General features: G+C 40.9%; 1 protein-coding gene across 5 annotated transcripts in view; it reads left to right on the plus strand.

Moving 5' to 3' along the window:
• Positions 1-6556: 6556 nt before the first annotated feature.
• PCDH7 (protocadherin 7) overlaps positions 6557-20431 on the plus strand; it is a 673255-nt gene continuing 659380 nt past the window's right edge. For 3 of the 5 annotated variants that reach the window (XM_063457857.1, XM_063457855.1, XM_063457859.1), the window contains exon 1: positions 6557-10811. In XM_063457857.1, the coding sequence (XP_063313927.1) occupies positions 7710-10811 (3102 nt within the window). In that variant the 5' untranslated portion in view covers positions 6557-7709. The remainder of the gene's footprint in view (positions 10812-20431) is intronic. The other 2 variants (XM_063457860.1, XM_063457858.1) reach the window with 1 other exon arrangement.

Raw genomic sequence — 20431 nt, forward strand, 5'->3', positions numbered from 1 at the left:
CGAATGATACATTGTAGACAATCTCACTTTCCCCTGTACAGTCTGTTTTAATTCAGTAATAATAATAAAACTATCTGGCTTTTGGGATTACATTTCTCATGATGCTGAGCCAGCCAATTGCTCATTGTAAATGTAATTCACAAGAGCTGGAGAGATAAAGGTTAGCAATTATTGCTATAGAAGAATTGAGGATGGTTGTCATTTGGCAATGAAAGGGTAAACACTATTTAACATCCTAAGATAATATCCAGTGTGGACTGCAGCTCTAAATTAATAATCTGAGATTAGTCCTATCACAAGGCAGCAATTTGAATATTGCAGCTTCCAAAACCTTAGGTTTCCAAATCTGCCTTAAGATGATGGGAGTTGTTGTAAACGGTTTGTGGAATGTCCGTTCTTGCGTAAACCTGGGTGTTTCACAAACAGCAATATAAATAGATAAGATCACATAACCCTTGCTTACCTAGAGGTACCCTGTGGCACTGCAGATGCCAGTGATACATTGTTTATCATGTAGCTTTTTTTTCCATTCTGCCTAAGGGTGACCTCCTGAACTGTACAGAACTGAAGAAGGGGGGATATGTTTCTAATATACATTATTGATTTCACTTGTTCGCAGCTTCAGTGCTGTTTATTAGCCAGATAACAGAAAGAATGGAATGCTCTGAGCCTTACCGCGGTTGCTAACAAATGCAATCCCTTTTTTCCACAACTTCTGGACATTTTTCTGTCCCAGACAGATAAGGATGGTGATGCCCTTTTGCTTTACAATACAATACATCAAAGACAGGATTCTGTTCCACATACTTGATTATAATGCATGCTTGTTGACATGCCCCTGTGTTAATGAATTAGCACAAATCGCAAAATAACATGTAGTTTACACTCACCCGAGACAGAGAGAGCAAACAGCAGAAAGATACCTGCTATTGCACAACACATCTCCCAGATTAATATGCACTACTGGATTGAAGGTTCTGAAAATAGTAACCCTTCGTGTGCCAGGGAGTAAGGGCTAAATTGCTATTCACTGGGAAGAGGTAAAGCAGGATGTCTGACGTCTTGTGTAATTATTTGGGAGGCTTGTCAGTTTACACACGTAAAAGAAACCACTATTGTGCAACACTTTGCAATATGCAAAATCCAAATGGGTGGGAGGTGGAGTGTATGTATGTTTTTTTTTTTTTTTTTTGTGTGTGTGTGTATACTACACACACACACACATTTATCAGCAATCTATTGGTTAAGAATTACCCACAGACCTCCCTATACCAGAGAAAACTAGTGGTTTATAGTTTCTTTTATTTCGTGTGAAGAAACAACTGCAATAAACTGCACTGAAATCAGTCCCATGTACTTAGCTCACAGAGAGACCCTCTGATGTACCTTATTACTAGAGTTAGTGACTATGGCTATCTGGATTACAGATCTGTAGTGATGTACCGAACTGTTCGCCGGCGAATAGTTCCCGGCGAACTTAGCGTGTTCGCGTTCGCCACGGCGGGCGAACATATGCGATGTTCGGTCCGCCCCCTATTAATTTACTAATACTAAGTAAAAATTACTTAGTATTAGTAAATTGTGCCCCTACTCGCAATACCGCGAGTATGGGCATGTCTATTAAACAGTGAGCAGCCTGTGGCTGCTCACTGTTAAAAAAAAAAAAAAAAAAAAAAAAAGGTGTGGGGGACCTAAAAATCACAATAAGAGGGGGACCTATTGTCCCCCCCGGCCCCCACCCCTGAGCGGCGGTTGGGGGCCCTAAAATGAACAATAAGGGGGGGACCTATTGTCCCCTCCGGCCCCCACCCCTGAGCGGCGGGTGGGGGCCCTACAAATAAAAGTTAGGGGGGGACCTATTGTCCCCCCCCGGCCCCCACCCCTGAGCGGCGGTGGGGGCCCTAAAAATAACAATTAGGGGGGACCTATTGTCCCCCCCCCAGCCCCCACCCCTGAGCGGTGGGTGGGGGCCCTAAAATTAACAATAAGGGGGGGGACCTATTGTCCCCCCCCCGGCCCCCACCCCTGAGCGGTGGGTGGGGGCCCTAAAATTAACAATAAGGGGGGGGGACCTATTGTCCCCCCCGGCCCCCACCCCTGAGCGGTGGGTGGGGGCCCTAAAATTAGCAATAAGGGGGGGACCTATTGTCCCCCCCCCAGCCCCCACCCCTGAGCGGTGGGTGGGGGCCCTAAAAAAAATGATCTACCTACCTACCCCCCTCACCCTAAAAATAATGAGGGGGGACCTTTAACTAAAACCCTGTAAAAAAAAATAGATAAAAACAAATTACCATTTGATGTTTTCTTTCTTTTACAATCTTCTTTTTTCAGCCCCAAAAAAAGGCCAAATAAAAAACCATAATAACCGACGCAATTAAAAAAAAAAAAAAAAAAAAAAAAAAAACCGACCGCACAAAAAAATAATCCATCTTCACCCATGGAGGGCTCCGCGCAGACTGAGCTCTGCAGGGCGGGGGAAGGCTTATAAAGCCTTGCCACGCCCTGCTATTAGGCTAAGAACACTCTGATTGGCTGGTTTAAGCCAATCAGAGTGCTCTTTGTCATTTTACACAGCGTGGGAAAACTCCAAAGAACTTTCCCACGCGTGTAAAATGACACAGAGCACTGTGATTGGATGGCTTGAAATCCATCCAATCACAGTGCTCTGTGTCATTTTACACAGCGTGGGAAAGATCAATTTTCCCACGCTGTGTAAAATGACACAGAGCACTGTGATTGCGTGGATTTCAAGCCATCCAATAACAGTGCTCTGTGTCATTTTACACGCGTGGGAAAGTTCTTTGGAATTTTCCCACACTGTGTAAAATTACAAAGAGTACTCTGATTGGCTTAAACCAGCCAATCAGAGTGTTCTTAGCCTAATTGCAGGGCCTGGCAAGGCTTTATAAGCCTTCCCCCGCCTTGCAGAGCTCAGTCTGCGCGGAGCCCTCCATGGGAGAAGATGGATTATTTTTTTGTGCGGTCGTTTTTTTTTGTTTTTTTTTTAATTGCGTCGGTTATTATGGGTTTGGTTTTTTTTTTGGCCTTTTTTGGGGCTGAAAAAAGAAGATTGTAGAAGAAAGAAAACATCAAATGGTAAGTTTTTTTATCAATTTTTTTTTTACAGGGTTTTAGTTAAAGGTCGGGGGAAGGGTTAACAAGGGCACCCCCCCTCCCTTTGTATTTAGGGCCCCAACCCACCGCTCAGGGGTGGGGGCCGGGGGGACACAATAGGTCCCCCCCCTTATTGTTAATTTTAGGGCCCCCACCCACCGCTCAGGGGTGGGGGCCGGGGGGGACAATAGGTCCCCCCCTTATTGTTAATTTTAGGGCCCCCACCCACCGCTCAGGGGTGGGGGCCGGGGGGGGACAATAGGTCCCCACCCTTATTGTTAATTTTAGGGCCCCCACCCACCGCTCAGGGGTGGGGGCCTGGGGGGGGGGACAATAGGTCCCCCCCCTTATTGTTAATTTTTGGGCCCCCACCCACCGCTCAGGGGTGGGGGCCGTGGGGGGGACAATAGGTCCCCACCCTTATTGTTAATTTTAGGGCCCCCACCCACCGCTCAGGGGTGGGGGCCTGGGGGGGGGGACAATAGGTCCCCCCACTTATTGTTAATTTTAGGGCCCCCACCCACCGCTCAGGGGTGGGGGCCGGGGGGGGGACAATAGGTCCCCCCCTTATTGTTAATTTTAGGGCCCCCACCCACCGCTCAGGGGTGTGGGCCGGGGGGGACAATAGGTCCCCACCCTTATTGTTAATTTTAGGGCCCCCACCCACCGCTCAGGGGTGGGGGCCGGGGGGGACAATAGGTCCCCCCCTTATTGTTAATTTTAGGGCCCCCACCCACCGCTCAGGGGTGGGGGCCGTGGGGGGGACAATAGGTCCCCACCCTTATTGTTAATTTTAGGGCCCCCACCCACCGCTCAGGGGTGGGGGCCTGGGGGGGGGGACAACAGGTCCCCCCACTTATTGTTAATTTTAGGGCCCCCACCCACCGCTCAGGGGTGGGGGCCGGGGGGGGACAATAGGTCCCCCCCTTATTGTTAATTTTAGGGCCCCCACCCACCGCTCAGGGGTGGGGGCCGGGGGGGACAATAGGTCCCCACCCTTATTGTTAATTTTAGGGCCCCCACCCACCGCTCAGGGGTGGGTGCCGGGGGGGGACAATAGGTCCCCCCTTATTGTTAATTTTAGGGCCCCCACCCACCGCTCAGGGGTGGGGGCCGGGGGGGGGGACAATAGGTCCCCCCCCCCTTATTGTTAATCTGAGATCTGACTAATTTGACGGCTATGTAGTTTTACCCAGATATGTGCACATCACATTGCTACATCTTTACAGCCTCGTTATTTAATTTCAATTGATCTAGGAGTGGAAGTAAGTCAGTCTATCCCTGCAGCTGGTGATTAAATACACAACAACGTAGAAAGAACCCCAAGCCCACTCAGGAATGGCAAACAACCACAAACCCACGCAAGTGTGGCAGGAACCCAAATCCCACGCGGATATGGCAATATGTGAATCTTGATACATTGTGTAAGAGTGGGGTCTGTGCTGGTGGAGGCTGAGGTTTAATCCAATAACACTCATTATGGCTATGTGTGTCTAATAAAACATAAAGAGGGGGAGGAGGGGGTTAATGAACTGCAGGACCTCTATCCTGTGTAGGTGTATGTAAGAGAAAGCAATCAGGGAGAGGGGAGGGGGGCCTTACTGTAGCACATGCACTGCAGGCTAAGGCACTGTGCTCCCTTCTATAGCCAGTGACTGTGAGCACATGGACCAGAGGTAGATCCTGCAAAAAACATCCCAGCTCACAGGATCAACAACAGCATTCTGATCAGTTCAAGTCGCTCGAAAAATATAATGGAGGTTTTGTATTAATCCCACTTAACCCGCTGTAAAAGTGACTGTCCCCCTCCCTTTTTTCCCTCCTCCTCTGCTCTGTACTGCGGCGGTTGTGAACGCGCATGCGCGGGGGAGGCTTAGCGCTGATGCTGCAGACAGAGGAGGGGAGGGGGGTGAGTGAGTTTAATCACTCAGTCAGAATGCAGCTACTGAGGGAAAGGGGACTCAATTGGTGTTCTCACATCATGATTTCTTATGTGCAGATCAATATATGAAAGGACTGGATAAATGTGCTGTGGAGGTGAAGCTGAACTCACCTCAGGGCTTTGGGAAGCAGTTATATTTCCCATCATAGCCATTATTGCCTCACAACATGCAAAACCCCTACATTCACCATTGCCACTGCCCTGCTTCTCTAATGGGGTAACAGGTATACACATTATTACAGGCACACAGGCTATCAGGGATACGGGAAATCAAAATAAGAGGATACATACTAGCAGTGCCATAATAAACAGTGCATGCAGGATGTATAGGAAGTGGGAGCACATTCAGACACAATCCCTGTCTGGCTCTCTGGAAATGAAGCGTGGATAGACAGGTAGACACAGGGAACATCATTAACAAAACAGACACAATGCAGCTTTTACAAATGCACGAAAAGCCAACTTTGATGTTCCATTTAAACTTCCCATCCCTTCCTTGCCCGGATAGGAGACGCTGCATTTGGCCACCTGACCAGTCATTCACTGAAACGTCTCTCTCTCTCTCTCACACACACACACACACACACACTCTTACAAACACACACACACACACTCACACACACACACTGTTTCATTTGAGCTACTCGGCATTATCTAGTAAAAGGGCAGCCCGGCATGTGAAGGGTGCCTGCCATGTGCCCAGCTCTATAGTGTGTAGGGAATAGATATCCACAGTGTGCTCTAAATAACATTATCCAATACTTCACTGGTTTACAGTTACTCTTTTGCTTGTCTTTGGACATATAATCCAACCCTGGAGAATAGAGGTCTGAAATGAACCCAAGAATATGTTCACTAAATCAATAATATTTTCAATGTATACATAACATAAATGCTGTGTTTGTGTGTTTATAACATTAATAGCATTACATTTCTAAATGTAACTCTGTCTGTCTGTCTGTCTGTCTATCTATCTATCTATCTATCTATCTATCTATCTATCTATCTATCTATCTATCTATCTATCCCCTATGGGTATGTGTGGTTTTCTCTTCCACACACACACATTATATCCACATACATTCTTCCATTTAGCTCTATCTCTCTCTCTCTCTCTCTCTCTCTCTCTCTCTCTCTCTCTCTCTCTCTCTCTCTCTCTTAGTCTCTTTGGAATATGTGTTCAGTACAATAATGATATAATGCTTTATGTGCATACGTTGTATTCATGATGCATAGCACTTTGTGTGTACGTGTGCATGCCTACAATGGGATCCAGAAGAATGGCAATAACAATCAACTCCTGGAGCTGACTAGTTAGGTCATCCTGCCTTGATATGAATTGAATTAAGGATTGCTGCTGTTTTCATTCTCAGCTGTCCCACTTTACACTGCACTAGCAGGCTAGCAGCAGTAGCAGCAGAGTGTGTGGTTTGGGATTGTGAAGTGAAACGTCTGGTCCTCCTTCCTTGTGTGAGTGTATCACTGAGATCAGCGTGAGGGCTGCTGCGTCAGGAGAGAGAGAGAGAGAGAGAGAGAGAGACTCCCTGCTCCCAGCACTTTGGCCAAACTTGCTGCTTTAACAGCTCTCAGCAGACACACACACACACACACATACACACACAGCTCTCATCTTCCACATGCAGCTCGCAGGATTCCATTCAGTGTGCAGAGCTCTCCGGATGGAACTTAGAACGTTGCCTCCAATGCAGTAATCAGCCCCCTAGCATGTGCTGAGTATCCGCGGAGAGACGCAGGACTGGGGACCATTTGGACGCATCTTGGCCATGCCTTCTGCTTGCTAACCGCATTCGGATGTGGGTTTCCCCTCCTCTCCATTCACGTGGGACCGTGTTGCATCCTTGCTCCCTCTTGGCATTTTAATGAAAGCAATAATCGCCCTCAAGACAGCCTGCTTGCTAACCTTTGAACTGCAGGATCAAGTTCAGATCTGGTTACCTGCATTGGGACAAGAAGAGGAAGGGGGAGGAGAGAGGGAGAGGGAGAGACTGCAATATCATTTGTGAATCGTTCACAGAGCTGCAGATACATATTGCTAACACATGCAGTGCAAATGCAGGTAGCAGAGCACCAACTGCGGTTGGACTACTAACTTGAGGGCTCTCTGTGTGGACCTCAATCCTGGGAATTACTTACATCCTTCTAATCATTTTTTTTATCCATCAATCCTTATTTGAGAATTTTATAAGAACTTTACAGATATTGCTGGAACTGACTGCTGATTGTGTGTGGTTTTTTTTAACAAGGGATTTTCAGGAAAATAAGCTTTGGGATCTATTGTATTTTTGTGTGTGTTTTTCTTTTTTTTGCTCCTGATATTTTTTTTTTGTCACGAAAAAGCCAAAAAAGGATCTCCCTCACTTACAACTGTGGAATTAAAAAAAAAAAAAAGTCCTGTGCTCAGCAAATCAGCTCGGATTGTGTGCACTGGGATTGAAGGCATCTGCTGCAAGCTGAGCTAGGCACACTGTGGACCTTACTGTCCCGGGAAGTGCAAGGATGAAGTAAGTGGCCATCGAACCTGCTGATTACACGGGTGCTGCGGACTATGAGAGGGTAACTTGGCTGGTGCTGGGTCCAAGTCTGCCATCCTTTATAGCTTATTTCAACAGTGCCAGGGGGTAAACTGAGAGCCATGAGGACTGCTTGGGGTTTGTGCATGTTCCTGCTGAGGATGTCTCTGACTCTAGCAGCCTCCAAACAGCTGCTCAAATACCGGCTGGCTGAGGAAGGTCCAGCCGATATCCGGATTGGGAATGTGGCTTCTGAGATCGGAATAGCGACGGGCTCCGGGGACGTGACCTTCAGCCTGGAGTCTGGATCTGACTTCTTCAAGATAGACAACATGACCGGGGAGCTGAGCACCACCGAGCGCCGGATAGACCGAGAGAAGCTTCCGCAGTGCCAGATGATCTTCGACGAGAACGAGTGCTTCATAGACTTCGAGGTGTCCGTGATCGGACCTTCTCAGAGCTGGGTGGAGCTGTTCGAGGGCAGGGTGGTCATCCTGGACATCAACGATAACACCCCGACCTTCCCGTCCCCCGTGCTCACCCTGACGGTGGAGGAGAACCGGCCGGTGGGGACCTTGTATCTCCTGCCCACTGCCACAGACAGAGACTTCGGTAGGAATGGGATAGAACGTTACGAACTCATCCAGGACGCCGGGGAGAGCCTGTTCGGCTCCGGCAGGCGTGGAGGGAGCATCGGCTCCGGAGGACGCATGGAGGCCGGGGAGAGCGCCCTCTACCCGGGCAAGAGGAGGATGGAGTCGGACGGCAGGAGCAGCGTGTTCGAGTTGCAGGTTGCCGACACATCGGACGGGGAAAAGCAGCCACAGCTCATTGTGAAGGGGGCCCTGGATCGGGAGCAGCGAGACTCCTACGAATTGACCCTGCGGGTAAGGGACGGTGGGGAGCCACCTCGATCTTCACAGTCCATCCTCAGGGTGCTCATCACCGATGTTAATGATAACAGCCCCAGGTTCGAGAAAAGTGTGTATGAGGCGGACTTGGCTGAAAACAGCGCCCCCGGTACCCCCATCCTACAGCTGAAAGCCACTGACTATGATGTAGGGGTAAATGGGCAGATTGAGTACGTGTTTGGAGCTGCCACCGAGTCAGTGAGGAGGCTGCTCAGGCTGGATGAGAACTCGGGTTGGCTCAGCGTCCTGCACAGGATAGACCGAGAAGAAGTCAACCAGCTCAGGTTCACTGTGATGGCAAGGGACAGGGGACAACCCCCAAAGACAGACAAGGCCACCGTGATCCTCAACATCAAGGATGAAAACGACAATGTTCCCATCATAGACATAAGGAAGATAGGCAGGATCCCAGTGAAAGATGGCATGGCCAATGTGGCAGAAGATGTTTTAGTTGACACCCCCATAGCCCTTGTCCAGGTGTCAGACAGGGATCAGGGTGAAAATGGTGTGGTCACTTGCACTGTGGTTGGAGATGTGCCATTCCAACTCAAACCTGCTAGTGACAGTGAGGGGGATCAGAACAAGAAAAAGTATTTCCTCCACACCTCTGCCCCACTGGACTATGAAAACATAAAGGAATACAATGTTACTATTGTAGCTGTGGATTCAGGAAGCCCCAGTTTGTCCAGCAGCAATTCCCTCATCGTGAAAGTGGGAGACACCAACGACAACTCACCAACTTTTAGCCAAGCTATAGTGGAAGTAGCCTTCCCTGAAAACAATGTGCCTGGGGAAAGAGTTGCCACAGTGTTGGCCAGTGATGCTGACAGCGGTAAAAATGCAGAAATTGCCTATTCTCTGGACCCTTCAATGGCTGGAATCTTCTCAATTCATCCAGACACTGGGGATATAACGGTAAATATCATTCTAGACAGAGAACAGACTGACAGATACGAGTTCAAAGTTGTTGCTGTTGACAAAGGTATTCCTGTTCTTCAGGGGACTGCTACTGTGGTGGTACAAGTGGCTGACAAAAATGACAATGACCCCAAGTTTATGCAGGATGTGTTCAACTTTTATGTGAAGGAAAACTTGCAGCCCAACAGCCCTGTTGGGATGGTGACAGTGATGGATGCTGACAAAGGAAGGAATGCAGAGATGAGTTTATTCATTGAAGAGGATGGTGATATTTTTTCTATTGAAAATGACACGGGCACCATTTACTCAACAAGGTCCTTTGACAGGGAATATCAAAGCTTGTACATCTTTAAAGTCAAAGCTGTGGATGGTGGGGATCCTCCAAAGTCTGCTACAGCCACTGTGTCCCTTTTTGTCATGGATGAGAATGACAACGCTCCTACAGTTTCTTTGCCTCTCAATAGTTCCTACACCTTGCTGCCACCTTCAAGTAGTGTTAGGACTATCGTCACCACTGTGGTGGCCACCGATACTGACACTGGTGTCAATTCTGAACTGAACTACAGCATAGTGGGAGGAAATCCCTTTAAACTCTTTGAAATCAATCCCACGAGTGGAGTGGTGTCTCTGGTTGGAAAGCTAGCGTCAAATCACTATGGTCTGCACAGGTTAGTGGTAGGAGTCAATGACAGTGGGCAACCCTCCCAGTCTACAACAGCTCTGGTCCACGTGTTTGTCAATGAAACTGTCTCCAATGCCTCTGTTGTCGATTCCCAAATCTCCAGAAGTTTGCACACCCCATTAAGTCAGAACATAGCCGGTGATCCGAGCTATGAAATGAGCAAGCAGAGGCTTAGCATAGTTATTGGCGTGGTGGCTGGAATTATGACTGTCATTCTTATCATACTAGTGGTGGTCATGGCCAGGTACTGTAGAGCCAAAAACAAAAATGGTTATGAAGCTGGTAAAAAAGACCACGAGGACTTTTTCACTCCCCAACAGCATGACAAGTCTAAGAAACCCAAAAAAGACAAGAAAAATAAAAAATCAAAACAGCCATTGTACAGCAGCATAGTGACAGTGGAAGCCTCAAAGCCAAACGGGCAGAGATATGACAGTGTGAATGAAAAGTTATCTGAGAGCCCTAGCATGGGAAGATACAGAACTGTGAATGGAGGTCCTGGGAGCCCAGACCTTGCCAGGCATTACAAATCTAGCTCCCCTCTACCCACTGTGCAGCTTCACCCTCAATCACCAACTGCTGGGAAGAAACACCAGGCTGTGCAAGACTTACCACCAGCCAATACTTTTGTAGGAGCAGGAGACAATATCTCAATTGGATCAGATCATTGTTCTGAGTACAGCTGTCAGACCAATAACAAGTACAGCAAACAGGTAAGTTACATTTACAACGTATGATAAGCAAGCACTGCATTATTAATTTTCAGCAAATATATGCAATGATGTATAACACTTGTTTCCCAAATTATTATGGAATGCATTTCTCATAACACTCAGCCATTTGATTGCCTGTGTATTATGGGAATGGTAGTCCAAAAGGGAGGTGGTGCCACAGGTGTACAAAATATGCACAATTAAGAATAATACCATGTTTGTGCCATTTTAACCATTTTACTTTTTTTTTTAAAAAAAAATGTGCTGTCAAATCTTTTGGGTAAATGGTTAAAATCACACTAAACAGCCCACTTACCCTCCCCAAAACTTGAAAAAGGCCCTAGCTGAAAAAAACAGTTATTTAATGACATTAGGGATATGATGAAGTTAATATAATCTAGTAAATGTTTATATCCTGCTAAAGTAATAATCAAACCTATTTTTTAATACTGTAACTTCATATTTTATTCAGTATTTTGAGGTGAAATAAATTGGATTCCAGTTTAATGCACAATGTTTCCAAGCTGAACTCTGTACCATTTCATTATTCATTCAGCAGAGCATTAGCCAACACAGTGAAACACAGTGGCAGTTTGCAAAGACTTGCAACAACTCCACAGGCTGATGTCACTAATAGTCATATGTTCCACGACATTGTTTGAAGTCCCAAAGAACTTTATTTTTATGCCAGCCTCCAAACATCACAATGTCAGGTCAGATTTGATGGCTGAATAAAGTTCACTTGCATCCTTTTTTTGAAAGAGACTTTGTATAAATGATGCTATTTAACCATCAAATGTTGGCTGTGAATGCTAGTGGTTGTAGTCATAGCAACACTAGGCCTGCTTCAATACAAGGCTTGGGACAAGTTAAAGGAGACACAATTTATTTGAATTTTACATCACCCATTAATTGCTAGGACATATAACATAGAGCAGCACACATACTATGTGATAACACAATCTGACTTTATCCATTAAAATCTAGTATAGACAAGATATAAATACTGCATTTTTTTTTTTTTACAAAATAAATACATAGTTCTAACATTGGCTACACATGCATGTATATATTTTGGTGCTAAGGAGGAGGTTAGCAATACTAGCTTATATTAACTATAGTCAGTGACTGAAAAAGGACAAATTGTTACAAAAAAGCTGCAAATGTACTTTACAAAAACGCTACAATGGTATATATCTACATAAACATATGTATGCATGATATATGTGTGTGTGTGTGTGTGTGTGTGTGTGATATATATATATATATATATATATATATATATATATATATATATTTATATATATATACACAAATACACACACATATATATATATATATAAATATATATATACACACACACACACGCATACATACAAACACACCAGTAGCTTTTGTGTGTATGTATGTGTATATATATATATGTATTAATATATACAATGGTGTATATATATATATATATATATATATATATATGTATGTATATATATATATATATGTGTGTATACACCATTGTATATATTAATACACACAAAAGCTACTGGTGTGTTTGTATGGTATGTATGTGTATATGTATATATATATATATATATATATATATATATATATATTTCTGTCACTGGCTATAGTTACTGTCAGCTAGTATTGCTAACCTCCTTAGCAGAAAAAAGGATTATTCTAAACACTACTCAGAAATCTTCTGAAATAAGCTGGGCATGTTTCCAAAGTGATTTATTATGTTATTTTGTTCCAATATGGCATTCTAAGAACTTGGAGAGTATCACAATCTTTGTAACACTGCATGGGCTAATGTCTGTCTAATGTTATGTTGTGTGGTTCCTGGCAGATTGCTTTTGCATTAATGTTCCCAAATTCAACCCATTCACCCCACTAGCTGCTTGTGTGGCTGGCGTTTAATTTTGATATATTCTAACAGCCAGACAAAAGGCATGTTTAGTATTCTTTAATATTCTGTAATAGTTGATATGTGCTAGCCTAAAATAACTGTAGTGTTTTATAAAATATATTATAATACGGTATGACAGTATTATAGCAGTATTGATATATATATATTTATTATATATATAATATTTTTATTTTTTTAACTTAGTATTCAATACATTCTCCTTAAACTAAATGTTCTAATTTCATACATATACATATCAAGTGATACATCTTTTCTTAAGCCACATAAAGACTGCGGGGAAAGAAAAGTTTCAATTTATTGCTTGGGAATACTGTCTAGCCTTTTTTACTGCTTCATATGTATTGCCCATGTGACCGATTTAAGATTTAATATGTTTGAATAGCCTGGCTCTTAGGTTTATGGGATCTATTCACTAAACAGTGAGTTTTGATGATTTGAGAACTGGCTTTTAAAACTAAGGACAACATTTTAGAATTGGAATTCAATGTCAAATGTGGACTAGCTCAGCTATTTCAACACTAATCTTACCATATGGTTCTCAAGTGATCCCTACTAACTGTTAAGTGAATAAACCCCTATCACTGGTTATATAAACCGCATTTCTTTTATCACAAACAATACAAACATAATTTAGGGGTTAGTTAACTAGCCAGTAAAGTGCCAACTGACCTGTCTAATCAAAATAAACAAGTTGTCTCCTCAATGTTCAGTTCATAATCCCCTAAGCCTTAACATATCTTTAGTAGATATTGTTGATTTCTAAATGGTATACGTAGGAAAAGTAGCAAATTTTTCTTCATAGCATTGAATCTTCAGCCAGGCAATATGTTTAACAAAAAAAAAAAAAAGAAAGTTCGGCACAACTTGCTCTGGTGTGTATATATATATATATATATACACATAGATATAAACCAAGACAAGTTGAGCAGAACTTTCCATTTTTTGCTGTTTGTTTATATATATTTTGTTTCTTTTCATTTATTAATATAAATCATTTATGACCAGCAGCTTTGTTGCAATATAAGAGCTAAATATTGTTTTTCTTTTATTTTATGTCATCTTCTAAGTCTGAGACACACACAAACAGGTGAACACATTTACCATTTTGATTATATTTCAATAGGAGCAACATTCGCTATTATCTCAAATAGAAGTATAAAAGGCAGGTAGATTGCCTGCATTTCTATTTGCAGGCTGATATTTCAAAGGGTTTATAGCAGGCTGACCCAATTACTTGCCTGCACCTTTCATTTGTTTATGGTGTTTTGTTTAAGGCATTTTATACTTTGTTGAATTCTCACATTTTTTTAAAGGGTGATATTCTGCTAGCTCTGACAGTAGGGTCTGCAAGCCTCAATATTCTAAGGCTGTTGCTGGGCCACCCTCTATTTGGTTTTATCTATGCCATGATATCCTGGGAGTGCAGGGAATACAATTCTCAAATCTTAACTAAGGTTTGCCTTCGTTTTGGTACTTCCTGCCTTTTTGCGTTCTTGAGATGTAATCCTTCAATAACCTATAGATCTAGCCTGTGACCCTTATTTAATATGTTGAGTATACTGCAGTAGTATACCCTGTCAATGATTTATTTGGATTTCATTCAAGTGCATGCAGCTCCAGTTGATGCATGTCAGCATTTCTCACTATATTGAATTTGGAGGCAGGCAATGTAAATGAAAAGGCAAATGCATACATAAATTAAGGAGGGCCTGACCCATGGAGCAGTGGTGGAAACTGATACTCACTGCCATTAGTGTAATTAGACTAAGTAAATGATCTATCCCAGTTACCACAATATCAGAGTTCAGGAAAATTGTTTCCATTTACAAGTCTACATATATTGTTGCTTAAACAAAGGTAAAAAAAAATCTCTAAGTGAGTATCTTTTTTGCCATATGGTATGGCGTATGCATGTACACACATAATTATAGTCTATCTATCTATCTATCTATCTATCTATCTATCTATCTATCTATCTATCTATCTATCTATCTATCTATCTTTTTATTTCCCTTTCTATGCATTGTAGTATTGTCTGTTGATTGGTATGGATTTTATTATATTTTGTATATTTTGTACATATCTACATATACATAATACAAGCCAATGTTTCCCAGTTTACTGACATTTTAGTAGGAAACAGCTCTAAAACAATATAAAAATGATGCATGTGCATATATAATATGTGTGTGTACATATCTAGAAAGGACTGATGGAGGACAACTAAAAGGTCAGGGAATTAGGAAATGTCGGCTTGTATTATTTATATGTAGATATGTAAAAAAATATACAAAATATAATAAAATCCATAGCTATCAATAGACAATACCTAAAAAGGAAAACAAAAAAGAAGAGGGATCTCTCTCTCTCTCTCTCTCTCTCTCTCTCTCTCTCTCTCTCTCTCTCTCATAAGACTTGATTCACTGCAACTTTGTGATTTCCATGGGAAAAGCAAGTTTTATGGCTTGACTGGTGTGCAGACCTTTGTTTAACATTGTATTGACTATCCACAGACTTCAGGTGGAAGGGGTTTTCAATCACAATTTCCCCCACCATAACGTTCTTGGTTTTTGATATATATATATATATATTTATTTACTTATTTTTATTTTTATAAAAAGGTTTGCATTCAGTTGATGGTTGATGATCCCCTTGTGACGTTTTTTTTTTTTAACCCCTTAAGGACCAAACTTCTGGAATAAAAGGGAATCATGACATGTCACACATGTCATGTGTCCTTAAGGGGTTAAAGGGTGAATTGACCTAAACAACATAGTGATATAACCTAACCTGGACAGAAGTAATGACTTACTATTTTGTTAGTCCTAGCTTAGCTTTAGCAACAACAACACATTTGTTGTGACCACACAGAAAGTAGTTACGCTTGTGTTCCTTACTTGATTGGGCGAATGCAGCACTTACATGAACCCCATTACCATAGGTGTGTGTTTGAGACTTTGTGTATACAGAATGGTGGCAGTTATGCATGCGTGAGGCTTGTACATGTTAATAGAAGAGGGTAGCATTCACTACAGTCCAATGAAACATCACATCCTATAACCTTTAATTGGACCAAAGGGAAAAGATTCACAAGACATATCGAGCTGGTTTGACATGTAAGAAAGAGATGTAATGCATAAAATTCAATTTGTTGACTTCTACCTCCCACTTATGTGTGCTATGTGTGGGTATATGACCCTCGTCATAATTCTGGTACATGAATGGATAGCATTAATGAATGAAATCCCTCGACAGGCAGGGCAATTCCGCTTCTAAAATAATGTATTTCATCAATGGGTAGTCTGTATGTATACTTCAGTTCAACGAGACAAGGGAAATAAGCTTTCAATATCTTAGCCCTGTGCTTGTAATGGATTTTATGGTCAGCAAAGCAGAAGCTAGAATCTGACTCGGTAATGGGTACCAATTGTTTAATGCAATTTTAAAATAAATTAAAGGAACTAAAAATAAAGGTCAGTGGATATAATTGATTATCACAGGAAAATAGTTTCTAAAATATAAGCATCTGTTCTAAAATAAAACTTATATATTTTAATGTTTCTAGTTTATGTGAATTTACATGTGATTCTTTACATGGCTTAGGGGAAGCACGTTTGTTTGCTTACTGCTTTATCATACTCCTGCTACATACTCTGAAAAATCACTCATGCAATGCTGTATTTTGTGTCAGAAACAGGATTCCAGTAAAAAAGGAGAACTGTACATGCATGTGATGAAGTTATATCACTGTATGGGATCTCTCTATAAAGTCATATAAACTCTGGTTCTCATCGAAGGGCCACCAATCAACCATATCTACATTTAAATATAACTGAGTGATAACTAATCCCAAACCATTATTTTTGGAAATCTATCTATCTGTCTGTCTGCCTGTCTGTCTGTCTGTCTATGTTTTTATGTTTTATTTGAATTGATTGGGAAATACGTTTTACTTTATTAATCGCAGTATATCATTATAGTCAGTTTGTCTACTCAGTTAGGAAATAATTAGAAACTCAATATAGTGCTACACATGCAAAATCATCACATAAAAGGCATGGATGTGGCAATTGGGAACACAGTATAGCTTGAAGGCATATGAAACAATGTATCTTTTGGATCAGGTATATAACAATAGAGGTGGAAATAAGCCTGCAGTCATCTGTACATTCTGTAAAACATTGTTACGTTTGTATGAGAGCCAGCTCGAAGCAGACCTTTTCTTTTCCATCTACAGTGTCTCGTGAAGCATGTTCTTAGTACCTCATACACTAAGAACAAACACTATAACAATATAACTGAGAAGGACTACTTTGGAAACCCTGTGCAAAATTATGGTCATGCAATAGTTAAATATTGCTTGACCAATTTGTTTGTTGACTTATCATTGGCCATGAACGTTGTTTGTTGATTTTTCCAAACTTATTTATTTATGTTTATTACTAAATAATTTCAAAATTTACATCTATATCGCTGAGCTGGAAATAAATGCCACGTCATGTATCCTTCTACGCATATTATCTTTGCCTACATTTTTCAATTTAGCTGAGAGTTCATCACAATAAATTGTGTTACGAAAAAAAAACAACTGTAATAAAACAAAAAAAAATCGCAAACCCAGGGGATTATATATTCATGTATTTATTTTTATACATTAACATATAACAATCATAACCTGTAATTACAATATCTAATGTAATGTGTCATTGGGGATGAGAATAAAAATGAGTCAGCAGGCATCTGTTCAAGGAATCTGAGAATGATTACCATTCACTGCTTTAAAAACCCCTTTGACAATGCAATGCCCAAGTGCCAGTTTCAGGCAACTATATAAATCTGCAGAAAGGAGAGTATTTGTGGATTGAGGCATAAATAGGTAATTATAGCCTTTTATCTGCAGCTAACAATTGTCCAAGTTCCCGTGTATGCTATATTTACCTGTTCCTATAAGGCCAATGAGTTCATCAATCTATCTATCTGCATGTCTATCATTTTTTCACTTGCATTGTGTTACTAAGTGTTAAGTCCAGTTTATGTCACATAATGTTTTCTTAAAGTTTTTGATGTCAGTAAATTCTTGAGATTTATATTTTATGTGTTAGCCTGAGGCTAAGCAGTTTGGCAACCTGCATTTCATTTATTTGCTTTATGAATGGTACAGTGAACAGAGAGCCAATCATTAAATGGCTAAGATAGTCTAATTTGTGTTACTTGACTATTTTGTGATAATTCTTTTATCATATGGAATTATTTTTATTTACTTATTTGTTTATTTTATCATACTAATGAGTCCGATGTTAGTCAACTACAACTGAAATCCACCAGGGGGATCTCTCATAACCTTGAATCTTAAGGAATACAATGCTTAAAGGCTTATCCACTCTCTTGCCGTGCTTAACTTTAATAATACATTCGATACATTTGGCCCAGCTAGTTTACCCCCAAAATCAGTTTGAAAAATAACTTCTCATAATTTTGAAACTTTTCAAAATTTTCGATCGGTAGTGAATTCATTAAGGTTTCTGTGTGTACTGCTCAATTCTAGCATAACAAAGTCATTGAGATAATACCTTTAAGCTAATAATATGCTTAAAGGAGACCAGGTTCTAATGATAGCTGCTGTGGTACAAAGATCACAAAATTATTCAATAAATGCAGAGCGAGCATTAACAGTGCAAGAAGCCCTTGGCCTAGAAGCACTTTTTCATTGTACGCAATCTCCTCCTGGAAGACGTTTTGTGCACTGAAAACGTCTGGTCGTCTGAAACATTTGCATTGTTTAGGTTTTCTTTGCATTTAGCAAATGATTTAGTGACGTTTGCACTTTTGTGCTTGGTCCTCTTTTTTGAATTTTGCTTTGAGCCATCGCTGTTGCTTAGTGTAGCAAAACAGCGACGTAAGCTAATTGGCTGCTCTTAGTTATACAAACTGTTAAAGTTTAAAGGTATTGCACATACCTTTTCCACTTTATTCATTTTTCTTTGCATGTTAACCCCTTAAGGACACATGACATATGTGACATGTCATGATTCCCTTTTATTCCAGAAGTTTGGTCCTTAAGGGGTAAGCTAGAGATATTACACTAAATGGCTAGAGTACTTATCATTTCCTGTTTCATTTGGTGAAATTCGACCTACTCAACGTAGGATAATCTTTCAAAATGGCATTGTACAGACTAAAGAGAGTTCTAAGTGGTACTGTTTTTGAGATATATCTTAAGTATTAACGAGTTCAAACTTTCATGTTTCAGATTTCTGAGTCTTTTGTTTCTCAGTTGGATTTCTCTACTCCTGTAACTCTTACGAACCGTGCCGTGTTTGATTATTTTGTCTCATATATCTCATAGAAGATAAATAACGTATCTTGATTTATTAATCTGAGCAGCGTATATATTTTTGCTTTAGGCGATTGGGAGATATTATTAATAATAAATATTATTCTCTCTCCTACACAGCTCAATGCATGATATCAATGGGACTATTAAATCACAATATGTTATCATACCCATTAGATATTTATTATTAATGAATAATAAATCATATATAGATGGGTTTAATTTCACAATAAATGGTGAAATTCGCACTTTTTTTTATACTGGCTTTAATCTTTAACATACAAATTTGTAATTGAAACATTAATAAAAAACAAAAAGCCTTAACAGTCTGATAGTAAATGTTTATTTACGGTATGTCTTATATATTTGCATACATGCATTAATTCCCATAAGCAATAGTACTTCCTCTTCATGTCCATTAGATTATAGCTGTTTAAATTGGTTTAATGCCATTCAAAGCATCTCAGTGCAAATACCATGACTTCATTCATTCACTTCATTTGGATATGGGTGATGTATCCAAGTCTTCAAATCTGCTGGATTACTAATGGACTTATTATTCTGACTTTACATAATGCTCTTGACTGCTACTTGCTATCTCAGGTGTGATGTCAAGAGAAGATAAGTGAACATTAGTAGCGTGTCTGGTTCTGCAACATTTGGCATGATGTTGAATCGGGACCATTGCTTAATCTATTATTCCCAAACCTTGAAATCTGCCTTAGGATTACGTACTATATGAACTTAAAAGCTTGTTCTTTCTTCAAAATTATGTTGGTCAAAAATTTGCAAGTCAGTATTTAGGCCATAATAACTCAGTGTTTAGTGAATAAAGCTGTGAATAATGGACTACCGGTCAAGTTTTCAAACAAGATATAAAACATCCTACAAGAATAGATAGGTTTTGCAAGTTTAAAGAGTAAAATGCAAGAAAAAGTGTGTGCGTGCTCATAAAGACATAATATTAATTGTAAAACAAGATATGTGTCAGAACATGTTTTGGTAATAAAGATCTTCTTGCATCTACTGTTTAAACACGTTTAATGGAGAAAAACTTGTTGTCCCGAGCTACTGTCTGCTTACTTTGTGTTGTTATTTTATGCCTTTGTGAACGGATTGTTTTTGTGAAACGTGGGCCCTCAATCCATTTATTTGCTGTATTTTTACACATTGTTGTAACATTTTATTTAATGCAGTTAAGGAATGACTGTGCAGAAATATAGCTTTTAGCTTAAGTGGGTAGTGTGCATGAAAATGTGTATTCGGTATATTCGAAGAGTTATTTGTAAATGAAAGGCAATCTACTGTGTTCATAGGACTAGATCAGTGAATTTTACATTTTTGTATATTCCATAGCTC

This window comes from Pelobates fuscus, chromosome 6 (genome assembly GCF_036172605.1).
Source record: "Pelobates fuscus isolate aPelFus1 chromosome 6, aPelFus1.pri, whole genome shotgun sequence".
Lineage (NCBI taxonomy): Eukaryota > Metazoa > Chordata > Amphibia > Anura > Pelobatidae > Pelobates > Pelobates fuscus.